This window comes from Parasteatoda tepidariorum, chromosome 3, assembly GCF_043381705.1.
Source record: "Parasteatoda tepidariorum isolate YZ-2023 chromosome 3, CAS_Ptep_4.0, whole genome shotgun sequence".
In the NCBI taxonomy this organism is placed as follows: domain Eukaryota; kingdom Metazoa; phylum Arthropoda; class Arachnida; order Araneae; family Theridiidae; genus Parasteatoda; species Parasteatoda tepidariorum.
The window spans coordinates 92867663-92885333 of NC_092206.1; the positions used below are offsets into that span (position 1 = coordinate 92867663).

A 17671-nucleotide genomic window follows, 5' to 3' on the forward strand; every position below is an offset into this window, starting at 1 on the left:
CTCATATATCTTTTGTTGCCACTTTCAGAAAGCTTAATATGAAGAAATATCAATTATTTAATATAGAAAATCATAACAATTACAATGCGATTCATCAATAGATAGAAGATTTATTTCTTTTGAAAAAAATGTGAACTTTGTTCTAGACAATTTCGATAGCAGTCTTAATAATTTATATTATAAACCTACTTTTTTTGCGGAGATCTCAAAAAAAGGAAATGACGTCATAAAAGGAAAAACTTCTTACCTATGAAGCCGATCATTCTTTTGTGTTTTTTCGAACCACAATTCAATTTCCTGTATATAGATGAATTGAAGAGTGCCCCGCAAAAAGAAAAAAAAAGTATAAAATAATGCAGGAAAAGTTATTGCTTAAAGGACGAGACGTTTTAGATATTGTATTATCTTTTCTCTTTTAAAGAAAACAGAGAGTGATTTTTTTTATTGCTTTAGAATGCGATTCATATATGTGTTTTCAAGTGTTTAAGTCCGCTTTTCGATCAAATATATATTCTATTTATTGACTTTGTTTTTATGAGGTGATTGGATCCTCTGAGAAATTTGAGAAAGTACACCTGGGATGTATAATATATTTTCCTTTATTTTATATACTTTTGTTTCCAAAGTATAATATAGCTCTTTTGTTGTGTTTGATATTTCTTAGAATTCTAAACCGTTTATCATTTACGTCGTAAGCGCAACTTTACTTCAAAAATTAATTTCGGATAAATTTTTTTTACCTATCTTTTTTTTGTGTAAACCTTTTGTTTAGTATAAATAATATCCTTCCATAAGTTTATATACTACTTTAATTTCAAGATATCGTGTATAAATTCACGATCACCTATTTCTATTTTTTTTATCAACTTCAATGTTTTCTTAATATTAAACTTATTAATTTTAAAGAATTTTTTATTAATTGATTGTTTTGATAAATTTTTTGAGTAGAAACATTTACGTTTTTCTAATAGTTCTTGCTATCAGTTACTTACCAGGCTCCTAAATCTGACAAGACACAAATTATTTCTTTTTCATAAACGTTTTCTTTGCAAAATCTTAAAAAAAACAGAGCAAATGATGTCATTAATTAGCATTTTGCGTCTAATAGGCGAAGGCAATGATTTACAAATAGTTTTAAATGAACCTAATACTTATTTAAATAAAAAAAATATTTTTTCTTTAAATTCATTTATTCATATCTAAAACTCAAAATTTGATTTTAGTACAGTCAAATTTTTAGGATTAATTATAAAAATGTTATTTTTGTACAAGCAAATTTTTAGGATTAATTATAAAATGAGAAACAAAAAAACATCACTTCCTTTTTCACATATTCACAAAAAACAGAACACTGGCCGAAAGAATCTGACTTCATGGTAATTTTAGTTTCGCAAAATTGTGTGTTGTTTTTCCACAGAAACAGGAACCTTTTACAAAAAAATCTATACATTCTCTGTTTCTAGAGTTTGATTCATTTTTGATTCATAGACAGTCCTTTCTTTCTGCATTTTATCATTCTTAACGGGTTTCTCCTTCGTATTTTTCAATTAATGATTGAAACTCTCATTAAAGCGACGCGCGGGCGTCTATTAACGTTTATTAGATGTTACCGGTTCCCAGAAATCACTGTCATTTCTTCCATAAACGCGTACCTTCATACGACTCCATAAATTAATTCAAAAAATAACAATCACAAAGAAAACGACGTAAAAATGGAAAAGTCTAGATGAGAATCATTTTTAATCGTTTTGCAAGATGTTTTTCTAATCATACACGGTACTTCTGATGTATCCACTAAAAGTTTTTTTTTCCCTCTTCATTTTCAGAGGGAAAAAAATCTTTTTTTTCCCCAACTTCAACAAAAACTTTACTGCATTCAGCAGTTAATTGTATTACCCTAATTTCTCCCTCTAATTAAATAACGCATAATTAAGGAAAAATCCCTCGCCGCCTCAACCCCCTTTTTTTATTTTTTTTTACTACTCTCATAATGGAATATCAAAAACCATTAGCTAGACCGCTAATTTCATTGTTGTAAGGATTAATTCCAAAACAATAGACGATTATTATTGTTATTTCACTCTTCCAGCACCTTTTAGACGCCGACGCTACTCCAACTTTGGAGGTAAGAGGTGTAAAAAAATGAGGGGAGGCGGAGAAACGTGTCAGAAAAATTAAAATCGACGTAAAAAAAGGTTTTTCTGAAAGTGACCATCTTTTATCTGAAATGTTCATTTTAGTTTTATATATTATGGAATGTTTTAGCTTTCAGGAATAGCGATATAGAAATTGAAAAGACTTTTGTTTGCTATTAAGATTTTATTCTAACTGATTTTGTTTAATTTTGATTTCGCTGTTTAATATGAACAAATGAATTAAAGAAATTTTTTTTTCGGAAAATTTGAATCTTGTGAAGCGAAAGCGCGATCTTGTAAATAATCGTTCAAAACGCACTTTAAATTTCAAATAGTAATCGAACTCAAAAAGCCAAATATTTTATGGTAAACAATAGTTTTAAATTCTTTGTTTCTTTACTTTCAACTTCATTTTATTCCAGATCTATATTTCATGTGGAAACTGAAGTATACTATTTTTTATTATTTTATCTCTAAATTTTTATGCTTATCTAAGTTACTTTTTTAAGTTACTTATTAAAATTTAATTTACTCAAAAAATTTTTTTTTTCCTCTTTGAAATTTAGTTTAATGCGCGTTTTTCAAAGATATATAACCATTTCTTATAAGAAATTCATCTTTGAATCATCCATTCAACATAAAATAATAATGGTTACTCTGTAGATTTTAGCGTCGTAATATTCGTTAATCAACAAAAAATAATAATAGTTACTCTGTAGATTTTAGCGTCAAAACATTCGTTAATCACGTAAACACTCGTTAAAAAATAATAATAGTTACTCTGTAGATTTTAGCGTCGGAACATTCGTTAATCAACAAAAAAAAAANAAAAAAAAAAAAAAAAAAATAGTTACTCTTTTGAATTTAGAGTCGGAACATTCGTTCCTGAACGAAAAAAGAGACGAAAAAAAATAGTTGCTCTGTAAAATTTTGCGTCAGAACACCCGTTTCTCAACAAAAAACAATGATCGTTATCCTGTAGAATTTTGCAGCGGAACATCCGTTCCTCAACAAAAATAATAATGGTTACTTTGTAAAANAAAAAAAAAAAATTATAGTAATCATTATTCTGTAGAATTTAGTTTCGAAACATCCGTTTCTCAGTACTGTCCGTTTCTCATTACTGTTTCTTCTCAATTTTTTTTATTTAACTAAACTCTCGAGTTATCAATTAAATGAAGAATTACAGTTTCTTCAAGAATATTCGCTTCTTAATATCTATCTTAATTCGCTTCTTAATATCGCTCTTAATTCATCCTATCTATTTTTTAACTGAAAATTTCAATTTCTTCATAAAATGTAATTTTAAATATTTCGGTTCCTAACTAAAATTTATCGAAATATCTGTTTCTCTACGAAGAACTGTATTTTTTTTTCGAGTTTTTGCTACGAATGATCAATTCATTCCTGAACATGAAGTAAAAATTTTTGTGTTCCCGTTTCTTCACACAATTTAGCTTTAAAATGACCGTTTGTTATTTTAGAATGATCGTTTCTTCATTAAATTTCACTAGCAATAATCATTTTTTTTCCTACGAAGAAATGCATTTAGTTAAATCATAACGAAGAGTTTCCTTTCTTCATAGAATTTAGCTTTTAAACAATGGTTCCCCAATGAAAAATTAGCCTTACTTTACGAAATGAAACATCGAATTACCTGTTTCTGAACTAAGAATTATCGCTTCTTCATGAGTTATTAGTAAGATTGATCAATCCTGAAGAAAAATTGATAATTTCTGTATTTCCTTTTATTATTTTTCTAAATTTTATTTATTATTATTATTATTTTTTATGAAATTTAGCCCAATTTGTTCTATTTCTTTACAAAATTAGGCGTTGAATCATCCGCTCTCCCAATAAAAATATCAACTTTTTAAATTTAAATTTAGATTAAAAAAAAAAAAAATCCGTTCCTCAACGCTGAGTTTCTATTTCTTCATGAAATTTAATGGTGTATTTGTTTCGTAACGAGTTCTAAATAATTTCTTCTAATTATTTAGATATCTTCTAATCCTCGAAATCTATCGAATCTTCTAAGTACTTAGAACGGGTTCCTAATAACTTGTTCTAAATAATTTCTTCTAATTATTTAGAAATGTTTTAATCCTTGACATCTTTAGAATCTTCTAATTAATTAAAACGGGTTCTAAATAATATGTTTCTTAACGGGCAGTTCCCATTTTTTCAAAAGAATTCAAGTTTTTAGACAAATATTTTTCTGGGAATTACCGTTACATGTCAGATCAATTTATTACCATTCAGGTCATGCAATCATACATGTCAGATCAATTTATAACCATTAAAATTTGACGGATATGTTGTTAGTAAATTTTAATACATTAAAATATGATTAGTAGATTTTTCCTGCAGTTCGGATCGAAAATTTCCTCAGGTAAAAACAACTTTACAGGGAAGAAAATGCAGCTCATTTTCCGATAAGGAGGAAACAGGGTGGTACCTTTTGGTATATCTAAATCTAATTATTATCATAAGGATAATTTTTTTCTGTTTCAATTCCGATCTGCTTTATTTTATTATTGCCCGCGGTATCGGTGAAAGGCGCGAGTTTTGGCGGGGATTGGGAAAAGTTGTGAAAGTGGAAGGAAAAAAAAATGGAATAAATGAGGTGATGTGCGAATTGTTAGTGTTGGCGTCACTTTGGCAATGAAATAGGATCATTAGCCTCTCAGATAATCTATCTGTGGAAACAAAGCGGTTTTTATCTGTGTTTCTCCCTCTTCAAAATGTTCCATTCCGATGCGTTTAGAATTTTTAGGGGTGGAATAGAGTTTTCTATTGAGTCAAAAAACGATAAAAAGCACTTGATTATGCAAGTTTTTTTTCACATCCAAATTTAACGTAAATAATGTTGATTCATGATGCGAGAATTGACTTGATGAAAATATAAATAATAAATTTATTCCATACAGATTCATTTATGTTTGGATTTTAGTTAATGTTTTTACTTATTTTTAATTTTTTAATTAAATTTTTAAAAAATTTCGTAGCATTATATTTCTTGTTCAGATTTACCAATCGAGAATTTTTTTTATTGCATTTTAAATAAATTTGAATTTTAAAGTTAATAAAATGACATCAGTTCCGAGAATCTGCTTACAAGGAATTTAGGTACGTTGTGCGATCCTTCACAAATAACTTTCATTTGTTAAAACGAAATATACATAATTCGCCCCCCCCCTCCTAAAAGCGAACCCGTCACAACTTATTATTTTATCGCAAACACTGACCTTTTGCCTAACGTTTGGTCTTAAAAACGAACAACACTTCACAATATTTTCAAGTTTGAAAACGCAGCTTTATAGAAAATCTTTTTTTTTTTTTTTTGATAAACGGTTTCATTTGACCTCAATCTTGTTAAATGTTAACTATTTTACAAAGAACATCTTTTTATTTTTTGAAAAAATCACCAATTTGGCGAGATTTTTTTCTCTAAGTTCTACCACTAAATTAATTCAAAACATGGATAAATAAAATATACTAATCATGTTCGCGGAGAAGAAAAACGATATAAGTCGCAAATAGTAAGGGTTAACCTTTCTTCCTATTTTACCAAAATGCGACTTTTAAAACTATACTTTTAGAATTTTTTGAGCACGAAATTATTTATGTGTCTCTTTTTTTACGGACCTGCTGCTTTTTATTCTACGACTGCTTTTCCCTGTTTTTGCCTGTTCCGGAATTCTCACTGAATGCGGTTTCATGTCTCATAAAGGGAAATACTTTTTTATGCGTTCGTAAAGTTTGGAATCTCAAAAACGTTTTTCCGTCGACGCACCTGTATATTTGCTTTTTCCTTCAAGAAAAGGGAAAAGAAAACTCGGGTTTATATATTTTCTTTTCGACAGTCAACTGAATGTGCAATGATTGTTGAAGGTAGGGGGAAAAAGAAAGTTTACTGATGTGTGTGGCCTTTTTTTTTGGTAAAAGTATTGATACAAGAATAAAAAAAAAAGTCGCTTCGTCGAATTTCGTATTCCGGTAGACGATTTTGATCAGGAACGATGACAAAGAAGAATGATTTTCATTTTTCTTCTTCTTTTTTTCTAGCGGTATAGGTAACAAGTAAACTTATGGCGAAATTTAAGGAGACATTGGCGATGCTTAGTTTATGTTTACATTTGTAGTTTGTTTTAAAATTTACTTTACGTCATTGTTACATTTATATGTGTGAATTAACTCCAGAAAACTGTTTATTCTAATATCAGTGAGATATATTAACAAAAACTATAGAATATCCGTCAGTATATTCGGTGAAAACACCATTGCTTATTCTAATAAGTGCTCGTAATAAGTGTAATTCTAATAAATATCGATAAAATACGCTGAGCTGGAAAAAATTCGATCAAGGCGTAGAAGATTTACGAGGAAATATTACTAAGTTACCAAGTATAATATGAAATTTCGTTAAAAAACAGAAAAGATTTTAGCGTGATGTATTCTAATGCAGAAAACTGAAGATTTTCGATGGAATTGAGTGGCTTGACATCCATTAATAAGAAAATTCTACTGGTGACCTACAAAAAAGTATAAAGTATATATTTTATATAGCCCCAAAACAATTCTTCCATTCGAAAAAATGAGTTTTTTTCTAAACAAGATTTTAAAAACATTAGTTAAAAATATTATCAGGAACAAAGATATAAAAAACAATGGGATATATGCAATCCAAGTAGAATTTTAAGCATATGAAATATCACAATACAAAATATTGCTGGTCAAAATATCATGCGGAGAAATTATTGCAGTAACGTATCTCACGTATGCAAATAAAACGTGGAATCAAGCCTAGCGCAAACAAACTATCGTGATATCCTTTTTTAAAAATGCAAATTATCGAAATTTGGAGACAAGTGCATACAAATCATCGTGATATCGGAGCTGACGCATACTAGTTGTTTCGGGACAACATTTTAAGTGCACAAAATATCATGAGATAGAAATTCTTACAAATTAAATGCTAGCGTTTGGCATAGCAATTTGTATTTGACAGTCAATTCCAGATCAAGTATACGTTAAATCCATGGATAATCCGCGGCTTCTGTGAATCAGTTTACCTATTCATATTATTTTGAAATCACTTATGAATTCATGTTATTTTGAAATCACTTGATTAGTTCTAAAGTCTTACCGTTTCTTTTCTTTTCTTTTTTTATTGATATTTATCTTTCAAGAAATGCTCTTAAATTTGCTTTCATTTTTTTAGTTCCATTCTTCAAATAATTCATTATGCAAAAAGTGTTCAAAAATTAAAACTTCAGATATATAATATGAATTTTTGAGCTAACTTTTAACCCTTCAAATGTTTAATTTAATTTTTGCCCATTTTAGATATTGTTGTCGATTAATTTATTTTAAACTTTTATAAAAACACTTATAGACTGAAAATATTTTATGAAGTAAATTTTAAAGTTACTCAAAATTTAAAAGCACCTTTTCTCATAAAATATAGAGAACTGTCTTAAAATAAATCTTAAAATTTATTTTGAATACAGCTATATTGTTTACCTCCAACATATGCCGCAGTGTCACGTATACTTTTATACCAATAATTTTTAAAGTATTCAAAATTTTCAAACATATTTCTTATATAACTCGATGGAAAACTGTTTTAAAATAAATCTAAAAAGAATCTCGAGATACAACTGTTTGTTTCACCTCTAATGTACGTTCACAGTATCACAAGTATTTTTATGACAATAATTTAATGATATTCAATATTTTAAAACACATTTCTCACGCAACACGGAGAGCAACTGTCTTAAAATAAATCTAAAAATTTATTTTGAATACAGCTATATTGTTTACCTCCAATATATGCCCGCAGTGTCACATATACTTTTATACCAATAATTTTTAAAGTATTCAAAATTTTCAAACATATTTCTTATATAACTCGATGGAAAGCTGTTTTAAAATAAATCTAAAAAGTATCCCTAGATACAACTGTTTGTTTCACCTCTAATGTACGTTCACAGTGTCACAAGTATTTTTATGACAATAATTTAATGATATTCAATATTTTAAAACGCATTTCTCACGTAACACGGAGAACAACTGTCTTAAAATAAATCTAAAAATTATCTCCTGATACAGCTGTCTATTCTACCTCTTAATGTACGTCCACAGTGTCCATCCGATGAAGGGACAGTTGAATATCTTTACGAGGCCATCCTCTTCACTGTCATGTAAATGAGATGAAGTTTTGGAGGGGTGGGAAAAATCGAAAGTGAGAATCGCACGTCAAATGGATTTTATACGCTGTACCAGAAGAGGCAATCTCAATATGAAAGATTCCCCAGTCTCTTGATTTGGCTGGCTATAGAGATTTGTCGCGCGCCAACTGTCACGGTGCACCGTATTTCAGTGCCCGAATGACCCGGGCAGTTAAAACTTTATGACTTCCCAATGTTACGGGAACCTAAAGAGCCCCAAAGGGAAATTCAGAGAGGGTGGTTTTGATGGCGATATTTTCCTTCTACGCCGATATATTTATAGTTATCTGGATTGTAGTTACGGAGTAGAGACTCTATTATCAGAGAGGAGTATCAATTGGCGATGGGATGGATAAGGAAACGTATTTTGGGTTTCTTTGATTTACAATTTGGCGTGAAATAGGATTTTTGTGAGTCACAGTTTTCTTGGAACAAAATATCGTCGTTTTTTTTATTATTTAATCTCAGCTTTGACGTTGTCGTTTAAACGTCAACGTCATATCGTTCGTATCAAAACACGACTTTTGCATTAATGGTGTCGCATCTATATCGATGACTGATATCTTTTTTCCTGAATAAATAAATATTATATTTTTTGGAACGTTTTCTCTTTAGTTATATGTTTGGCAGTGTTTTTCAAAAAGCTCTTTCGCGAAGAGGAAAAAAATGAAACTGTTTGAGTGCTTTACACACGAGGTAAAGTTTTAGTTTTAAATCATATTTGCCAACTTGTTATAAGGAACTATCTGGGTCTTAGAACGGTTTAATAACTTAAATACTTAACACACCCGGCTCGCTCCGACCACAGTGCTGACATGAAATATCCTCAGTGGTAGGATGGATCATGGTTCAGAGTTCTCTTTGCCGTAAAGCTAACTGTTGGAGATTTTGTGATTTTCATCTCCATGTAACGCAAATGCGAATTTGTTCCATCAAAACGTTTTTCACGAATACAAATTTCTTTCAGTAATTGATGTTTTTTCAGCTATTTTTTGTCTTCTAAATTTTATAAGAAAAAAAAGTTTTAAGAAAAAAAATCATAAGAAATGCATGTGGGGAAAGGTTTTAACACTGTCATGAAATAATTTCAAAATTTCTGATATATTTTTGTTAGATATTTAATAAATATTTGATTTTTGCAATAAGCATGGGCGTTCAACAATTGATACATATCATACCCTGTAGTTAAAACTGGACTAAAAAAACAAAAGAATTTTTGAGTCGAGTGTTGTGATAAATATGAGCACAGTGAAAAAATATATATATTTTTCAAAATTATAGGGAGGAGATTTAAAATTAACTGAATAATATACTTCAATAAACTTAATTGAAGGAAAAACATGATATGTATCACTTTAAAGGGCACAATTTTAAACTTTAGGCGTTAAAAGGTATTGATGTTTATCATGTATTCGATATCGTTTAGTTGTACCGACATTTATCGTAATATTCTTTCAGCTTGATTTTTTTTGCATCTTGTTTTGTGATTATCATATTTTTAACTTTAATATGATAAATTTACATTAGTTCTAATTAATGAAATCTTTTTCTTTAGTTTCAACATATTGTTGCTGTTTGTTTATTATTTTCCCAACTTAAAAAAATAGATATTACAAATTTCAGGCTTTTTTTTCTTTAAATTTATATTTTATTATAATATTTTATCATAATAAACTGATTTTTATTGTGAAAATATTCAATGAAAGTTTTACATAGTTTTGATTAAACATTACATTGTAAAGATGAATAAGTGGTTTTCGAGAAATTGATTGACCCAGGAATTGGAAAAATTCGTTGTGTTAGAACCCCGTTTCTTTTCTAAACTAACGTAAAAAGTAGTTGCCAAAAAAGGCTACAAACACTGTTTTTTTTTTTTTTTTTAAATTTTTTTTCTTGTATCGCACGATTCATTACACTGCTTTTTTAAAAAATGGAGCACACTACACTACATTAAAAACTACAATGAAAATTAACGACTACAGTAGTTTCACTAATTGTGCGCTACTTCCGACCACTGCTTTAATTTAACGAAAATCTGCTTTAATTTAATTTAATTAATTTAATGTATTTAAGATATATTTAGAGAGTGTTCATATGTTTTATGCTCGCTGATGCATTATACTTTGTTTTTTAATTTTATAATAGTCGTTGAACAATCGACTCAATTTCGGGTTTACGACTACTAATTTTCAACTCCGTATCCTTGTAATTTTGAACCCAATCCAGAAGACAAGGAAACTCCTGGATCAAGTATTGGTTGAAATGTGCTTTCGTGGATTACTTTTTGATTTAACTAACACGCATCACGTTTAGCCTGACGGCAAGGGGACTCTAATCTAGTATCACTGAGGATATTTTACGTTAGCACTGTGGTCGGTGAGAGCCTAGTGCGGAATTCGTATCTACCCGTCATCGCCGAGATTCGAACCCGGTTCACCTCATTGGAAGGCGAATGTCCCATCACGGCTCATAATTAAAAAATAATTTCTGAACAATTAATTTCAATGCTATGATTTATTATTTTAGAAAGGTGTGCGATATACCAATTCCGGCCGAATGCCGTCTAACTTCTGAATCAACATCTCAAGTGTGAAACCCACGAGGTGCTTGTTAGGAATCTGGCGCTGCTGCCCGCACATGCGCTTTTTCTTGGGAGTGAGAGGGATGAAGGGGAGTATGAGGGGGAAGGAGTAGGAGGATGGGGAGCATATCCACCGCCTCTTTCGCATCCCTTCCCCGTTCTCACTTCACAATTGCAGGTGTCATTTGAGCGCTAAGTTTGAGCCACTCTTGGCTGCCGACTCGCTTACCGGACAGTCAACCCGACTCACTGCCGGCAATCCGGCGTGGTGTCACCGGTCACGCATCTCGTGTCACCTGTTACCTATACAACGAATTTCATCGACTTGTATCCTGATATCACTGTTATGTTCAACGCAGACATGAAAATAAAGTTTTGACTTAAAATATTTCTCAAACAATTTCGACTTTTTATTCGATTGCTCTGGACTTGAAGAATGTTTTTTCCTGCCGTTCGGACATTTAATATCCTTCACGAATATTGAAAAAAATATACGAAAGAAATTTAAAATAAAAATACTTGATGTTGAAAAAAAAGATGTGACCTGTTGGAGATTGAAGAGAACATTTTCCTGCCTGGTTCAAAAAGACCCACGAGAAACATTTGAAAACTTTCTTAAGAAGTGATTTGACTGCGGCATGTTCTACAATAGCATGTGGGGCAACTGCGGTGGATTTGGAAGATCATTTGGACCTGATATTATGTGGCCTGCTTATTTTAACCGATTTTTGCCAGGTAAATAGACTTTTCTTATAATACATAGCATTTGATTTAACAACATAAAACGTAAAATATAAAACAGCTCGTATAATTCAATAATATAACGTTCAAGTGATGATTTAGTCAATAATTTGCATTAGTTATTAAGATGCTTTAAATTTTTTATTAATAACATAAAGATTAAAAAAATAATGTAACTCTTATGATTTCACAATCAAAAAGATGATGTAATTAACGAGGCCTTAGGTTATTTATAATTTAACAACTTAGAAACTAAGAGATCGTGCGGTTCAGTAGTATAATTTTTAAAAGACAGGCTAATAAAATACTTTAGATTAATCGAAAAATAATCCACTTCAGTGAATTAATCGTATCACGATCAAAAGTTGGTTTAGATTACAATTTAAAAACACAAAAGTTAAAGCGTAATGCAGCTCTTTTGATTTAATAACATAATTTTTGATTGTGTCTTCAGCTAATAAGATGAATTAATCATGATTTAATTGCATAAAGGTAATGCAGTTCTTATTATTAAATAATAAAACTTTTGATTGAGTTTTCAGCTAATAAGATGCTTTATATTACGTTATAATTGCATAAAGCTTAAAAAATTATGCAACTCTTATAATTTAAATGTTCTGATACTTAAGTTAATATAATATTCCTATGATTCTTTAATATAAAACTTAAATGATAATGTGTTCCTTGTGATTCGATAACAAAATTTTCAAAAGACGATTTAGGTAATATGATTGAAACCGTAAAGTCTTACTGCAGCTTTTATCCTAAAGCTGAAAGATATTTTATGAGTATGACTCATTGTATTAACTTTTATGAAATACTTAATTATCATTTAAGCTTTATGCTATTAAATCATGCGCTACATTATTTTTTTCAACTAAATGCTATATAGTCACTAAACATAATTCACAATATGAACTTTTTTCTTATTTTTGCTATGATATCCTTTGAGTTTCATATCGCTTCTCTATATAAGTGAGCTTTAGGTCTTAATATTTAAATTAAATTTTTAAATAATCGAATTTTATATAAATGATTCATGTTATAAGGTTTATTTAGAGTTTTGTATGAATTAGAGCTCTTTTACTTTTTGATTTGCTCTTTTACCATATGAGCTCTTTTACTTTTTCAAGTATGAGTTGAAATTAAGCATTTTTTATGCTTATAAGTTATTATATTCAGATGTGTTTGATTATTACATTTTTATACTACATTAATACTGAGATCAAAATATACCGCTGCTATTATGATTCCTTAAGATTATCACACTCTATTATAAATTTCTAGTGATAACTTATATTTTGTGATTTAATTACATAATGTTCAAAACTTTATGCAGCGCATATATTATCATATCAAGTAAAGCTAAAAACATAACACAATAGTAGAATGTTCATTTAAGCTATTATGATTTTAAGCAGAAAATATCACAGATAATGTGACTGAAGTAATTTAGTAATAAAAAACCAAAACATTATTATAGTTGTTTTGATTTAAAAATGTAATTCTAGCGGTCAAATTAATGCTAAGGATTGAGTTTTAAATATACCACAACTATTATGTTTTAAGAACAAAAAACGTTTAAAAAAAAGCTGTTATATTTTAAGTTTGTTTACAGCGTAAAGTTTATAAGATGTTGTTGCAATTACTACTCACTTACATAAATATTCAAATAATAATGCGTGTTTTTTTTTATTTAATACTCTAAAAGATATTAAAAAAATTTAAACTTCTATTCTTCATTCGTATGTAGCTGAACAACAATAATGTAATTTCATGTCTGTCAAAATTCTAAACTTCAAAAGATAGTGTAGCTCTTGATATTAAGATGTTAGAAAAATTAAAATGGGGTAAAATTTTCCTTTTACGATTTTGAACTTTTTACAAAATACTTAAATCTCTATGAATTCTATAAATTTTCATTTTGAATTCTATGAATTTTCATATTGATTTTTACTGAATTTAAGTATCGAAGATAGTAATATGCCACGACTTTTAGATGTAACTAAAATTTAAAAGTGACTTTTTTCTGGTGTAAACAATCGTTCTGCCTTAAAATCTTGATTAGCATGTTTAAGTTTTGATTTCTTTGTTGAAGAATGTGTATCATTCTGAAATTCAAAATATCTTTAGAAAAGCATAATAAATAGATGAAAGTATCACTGGATAAAAATTGTGTTCAATACTATACAATACATTTTAAATTATTGTTTTATCCTTTATACACTGCAAAAAAAAGTATGGTCAAAACTACCAGATTATGATAAATCTTACCGTGTTTTTGGTTTTATGGGAACACCAAAAAGCTCAATAATTTTTACCGAATCGCTTGTTATTGATTTTGATAAAATTAACACTCAAATATGGTTTTATAATCACTGATAAAATTTGGTAAATGTGGTAATTTTATCATTATACCTTAGAGCATGGCCTCAAAACCATTTATTCAAGTAAATTAATTTTTCAATTTTGTATATTTTACTAAAACTTTTTGTATATTTTACTTCCTTTTAAAAACTTGTTTGAAAATCATATTTATCATATAAACGTAAAAATTACCAAATGAATAGTTTAAATACTGTATGGCTTTATTAACCAGAATTATTATTATTTTTTTAATACAAAACAGAAATATCATTAATATACTGTACAATAATTTTAACAGATTTTATTTTCCGTGTAGAAATTTAAAATAAATTTATGTATACAGAAAACGCATCTTTTTATATGCGAAGTTAGCTTCTTTTATTTATTTTTATTATTTATTTTTAAAGGGCGATTGATGGTTATAATTATAGATTTGAAATCTAAAGAAAAGTTGTATGACCAAACATAAAATCACCATTTTTAATCTTTGAATTTCTGTTGTAAGTAGATATTTTAAAAACGTCTCTACTTTTAAAGATCTAGTAGTTTTGTTCACATTCTTCTTAAAGTGATTTTGATAGTTATCCGTAAAAAAGTTTTAAATCAATTTATATGTTTTCAACTGATTAGATGGACTTTATTTAATCATGCGTAGGCTTGTATGATAATTGTGAGAAAATAACTTATTATTAAAAAGGTTTCAGTCAAAATTTCTGATCCATGCAATTTTGTGGAGGAGGTTGTAGTGTGCAATATTTTGTTAGAAAAGTTTTTGTTGCTTTAATCGTTCATTAGGTGACGTTGGAAATGATTTTATACCTTGTTTTTATTTATATTTATTTATGTTTTTGTTATTTTGAGATATAATTTTGGCATCCTTCGATATTTCCTAAAAGAAAATAGTTACAGAATCGATCTAATAACGCCAGTCAAAGTGTCTCAAACACAAATTCAGTATGAATTTGTGTTTGGGGACTGGTTGTAGTCAAACACTAAAATGTTTTTAAAAAATGAAATTTCCTTTTTTAAAAAAAGAAACTTTAAAATTTTCTGCTGACGATTTGAAGAATTTTTTTAAAAATTTGTTCACTGGTTCGTAATGTATCGTGTCAGCCAGTTTAAAGAATGTGAAATATTTAGAAGTTATTCCAGCTTAAGATAATCTTAACCACCGATTTAACGATATGGTTCTTTCTCTGAAAATAAATTATATATTAACATAATTTATTTTATGTTTTGAATATGAAAATAAACATTTAAATAAGTAATAACGAGTATTTTGGAAATCCTATGCATAAACTATTTTAGACTTATAATAACTGTTTGTTTAAGTCTAATTTTAAAAAAAAAAATATTTTTTTTAATCTCTATGTTTTTACAGTCATTTTCAACTCAAGTTCACTTAATTCTTTTGAGTGGTTTAGTCATTAGTTTCATTCATAAGGATGGTAAACCTTGCACATCTTGGCAAAACTTTGAAAACTTACTTTTTTAACAAACTTATTTGAATTTTGTACCTCAGGATCACTGTTAGAAATTCCAGAGCGTGACGAACCATGATATCGTCTATATTTGTTGCAGGTTAAATATTTTTCCAAACTGTACCATATTATTCTGCAAATTTATCTCTCATAAAGTTTCTTTATTCAATTCTTTGAGTCAATTTGAATTGGAATTAAATTGTTTTCCAGAATTTTATTCCTTTTTCCCCACCAATTTTAAACTTCATTTTAATTTTTAATTTTTTTTTTATTTCTTTATTTTATCGCAAAACACCGTAAATTAAAGTATTTTTAAAGTTAAGAAGATATCGTTAACAGTTAAAGAAGACAATTAAAGCTTTTGAAGTCCTCTCTTTAACAAAAATTTTTTTGAAATCCAACCTAAAATGTGACTTATTTAACCTGAGTTACATAAGAGCTCCAGAAATTTGTTAGCTAGATCTTGCAGAATTTTTAATTTTATTACTAAATACTTTCTTTAATTTTTGAATTAAAAAAAAATAACCTATACATTTTGAATTTCATTTTATTTATTCAAAATGCTTTCTCCATTTCGCGAACAATTCTACGCTTTACAATGTGAGAAAAATTTTCGCCCTTTTTTTAGAGTTATTGCTGTAAATGGTATTTCATGAATTTTTTTTGTTAACTTTGCCTATTATTAGCATTACATAGCAAAGTCGGTATTATTGCTTCATACGATTCCCCGTCACCAAACCTCTGAAATTAGAACAAACTGTGTTTGGTACATATGCCGCATAATGATATTTTCTAGCGCGTATCACGTTTGCGCATAATTATTAGTTCTCGGTTTTTCCCCAAAAAAGTTATATTTTACCTCTAACACATGGTGTATAATTTTGTCATTAGTTATGTTCTATGATCGTGTATTCGTGTTTCTGCTTTGTCTAACAACTCTTGCAAAAAAAACCCCCGACGAATTTAGATTCTCACCTTTCATAAAAGAGAAATAAATAGGTCACACACTGTGAGGAAGAAAAATCAAGTATATTTTCATATATAAATTAACCCGCACTGAGAAAAAAAGTAAGGTCAAAACTATCAGAATATGGAGAAATATATCGTGTTTCGGACTCTATGGCAACAGCAAAAAGTTTAATAATTTTTGCCAAAGCGCTTTGGTTATGATTTTAGTAAAATTAAGATTAAAACATTGTTTTATAGTTTGTGATAAAATTTGTATGGCATCTCAAATCATGCCATACAAATCATTTGTGCGATTAAATTTAATTTTCAGTTTTGCCTTTTTTGCTAAAATTAAATTTGTATTTTTTACTCTGGTAATTAGAACTATAATTTTGAAAACCTAAATGTCCGTAAACCGTTGCCATATGAACCGAAAAATTATCAAATGACTGGTTTAAACCAGTCATACCGTGTATTTTGGTTTTATTAACCTTAATTATGCTTCTTTTTTTTCTTTTTCCTTTTTCAGAGATGTCGTTACCATACAGTACGGTAATTTAACCAGAATTTTTTTTTTCTCCGTGCAACAAAGATTATGAAATCATGTAATAAACAGGGAGAACAGGGAAAAGCTGGAATTGTCAGGAAATTTTATTTAGCCTCTAAAAAGCAGGGAATAGTCAGTGAAAATTGCAATTTTTTAAAAAATAACCTAGAAAATTCCTGCATCATACCTGGAAATTAACCGGTCTCAGAATTGTTAGTTACCGTAATCAGTTATTAAGATTCAAGTTAAATAAATCTAACATCTATTACAATTATCTGTTACGAAAATTTCACATTTTAGTGAAATTTCGATGCTTATATTCTCTTCCAATGATATTTATTCGTTCACGAAATCTAATATTTGACAGTATAAGTATAAAAAAATTTCTGTTTTTTTTTTCAAGAATTTTATTGTTTAAAAAAGTATGATAACTTATGTATTTTAATATGAAGGACAGCAATAATGTCATAACTATACGAAACTTTAAAAAATTAATTTAAACATACGTTTTATGAAAAAAATGAATGCAAAGTTTTCAATTATATCACATTAATAGTTATTTTAACATATCTCTCATAGATATGTGCTTCGATAAACTCTATAGATTAACATAAAAAGAATGTTTTTCTTTTTTTAAA

At 28.5% G+C, this 17671-nt stretch overlaps 1 protein-coding gene across 8 annotated transcripts in view; it reads left to right on the forward strand.

Moving 5' to 3' along the window:
- LOC107446990 (zinc finger E-box-binding homeobox protein zag-1) overlaps positions 1 to 17671 on the forward strand; it is a 499470-nt gene that overhangs the window by 371691 nt on the left and 110108 nt on the right. The window contains exon 1 of one of the 8 annotated variants that reach the window (XM_043039300.2): positions 11091 to 11684. The exons of the other annotated variants lie outside the window; for them this stretch is intronic. Within the exon in view, the coding sequence (XP_042895234.1) occupies positions 11588 to 11684 (97 nt within the window). The 5' untranslated portion in view covers positions 11091 to 11587. Of the gene's footprint in view, positions 1 to 11090; positions 11685 to 17671 lie in introns of those variants that run through there. 8 annotated transcript variants of the gene reach the window in all.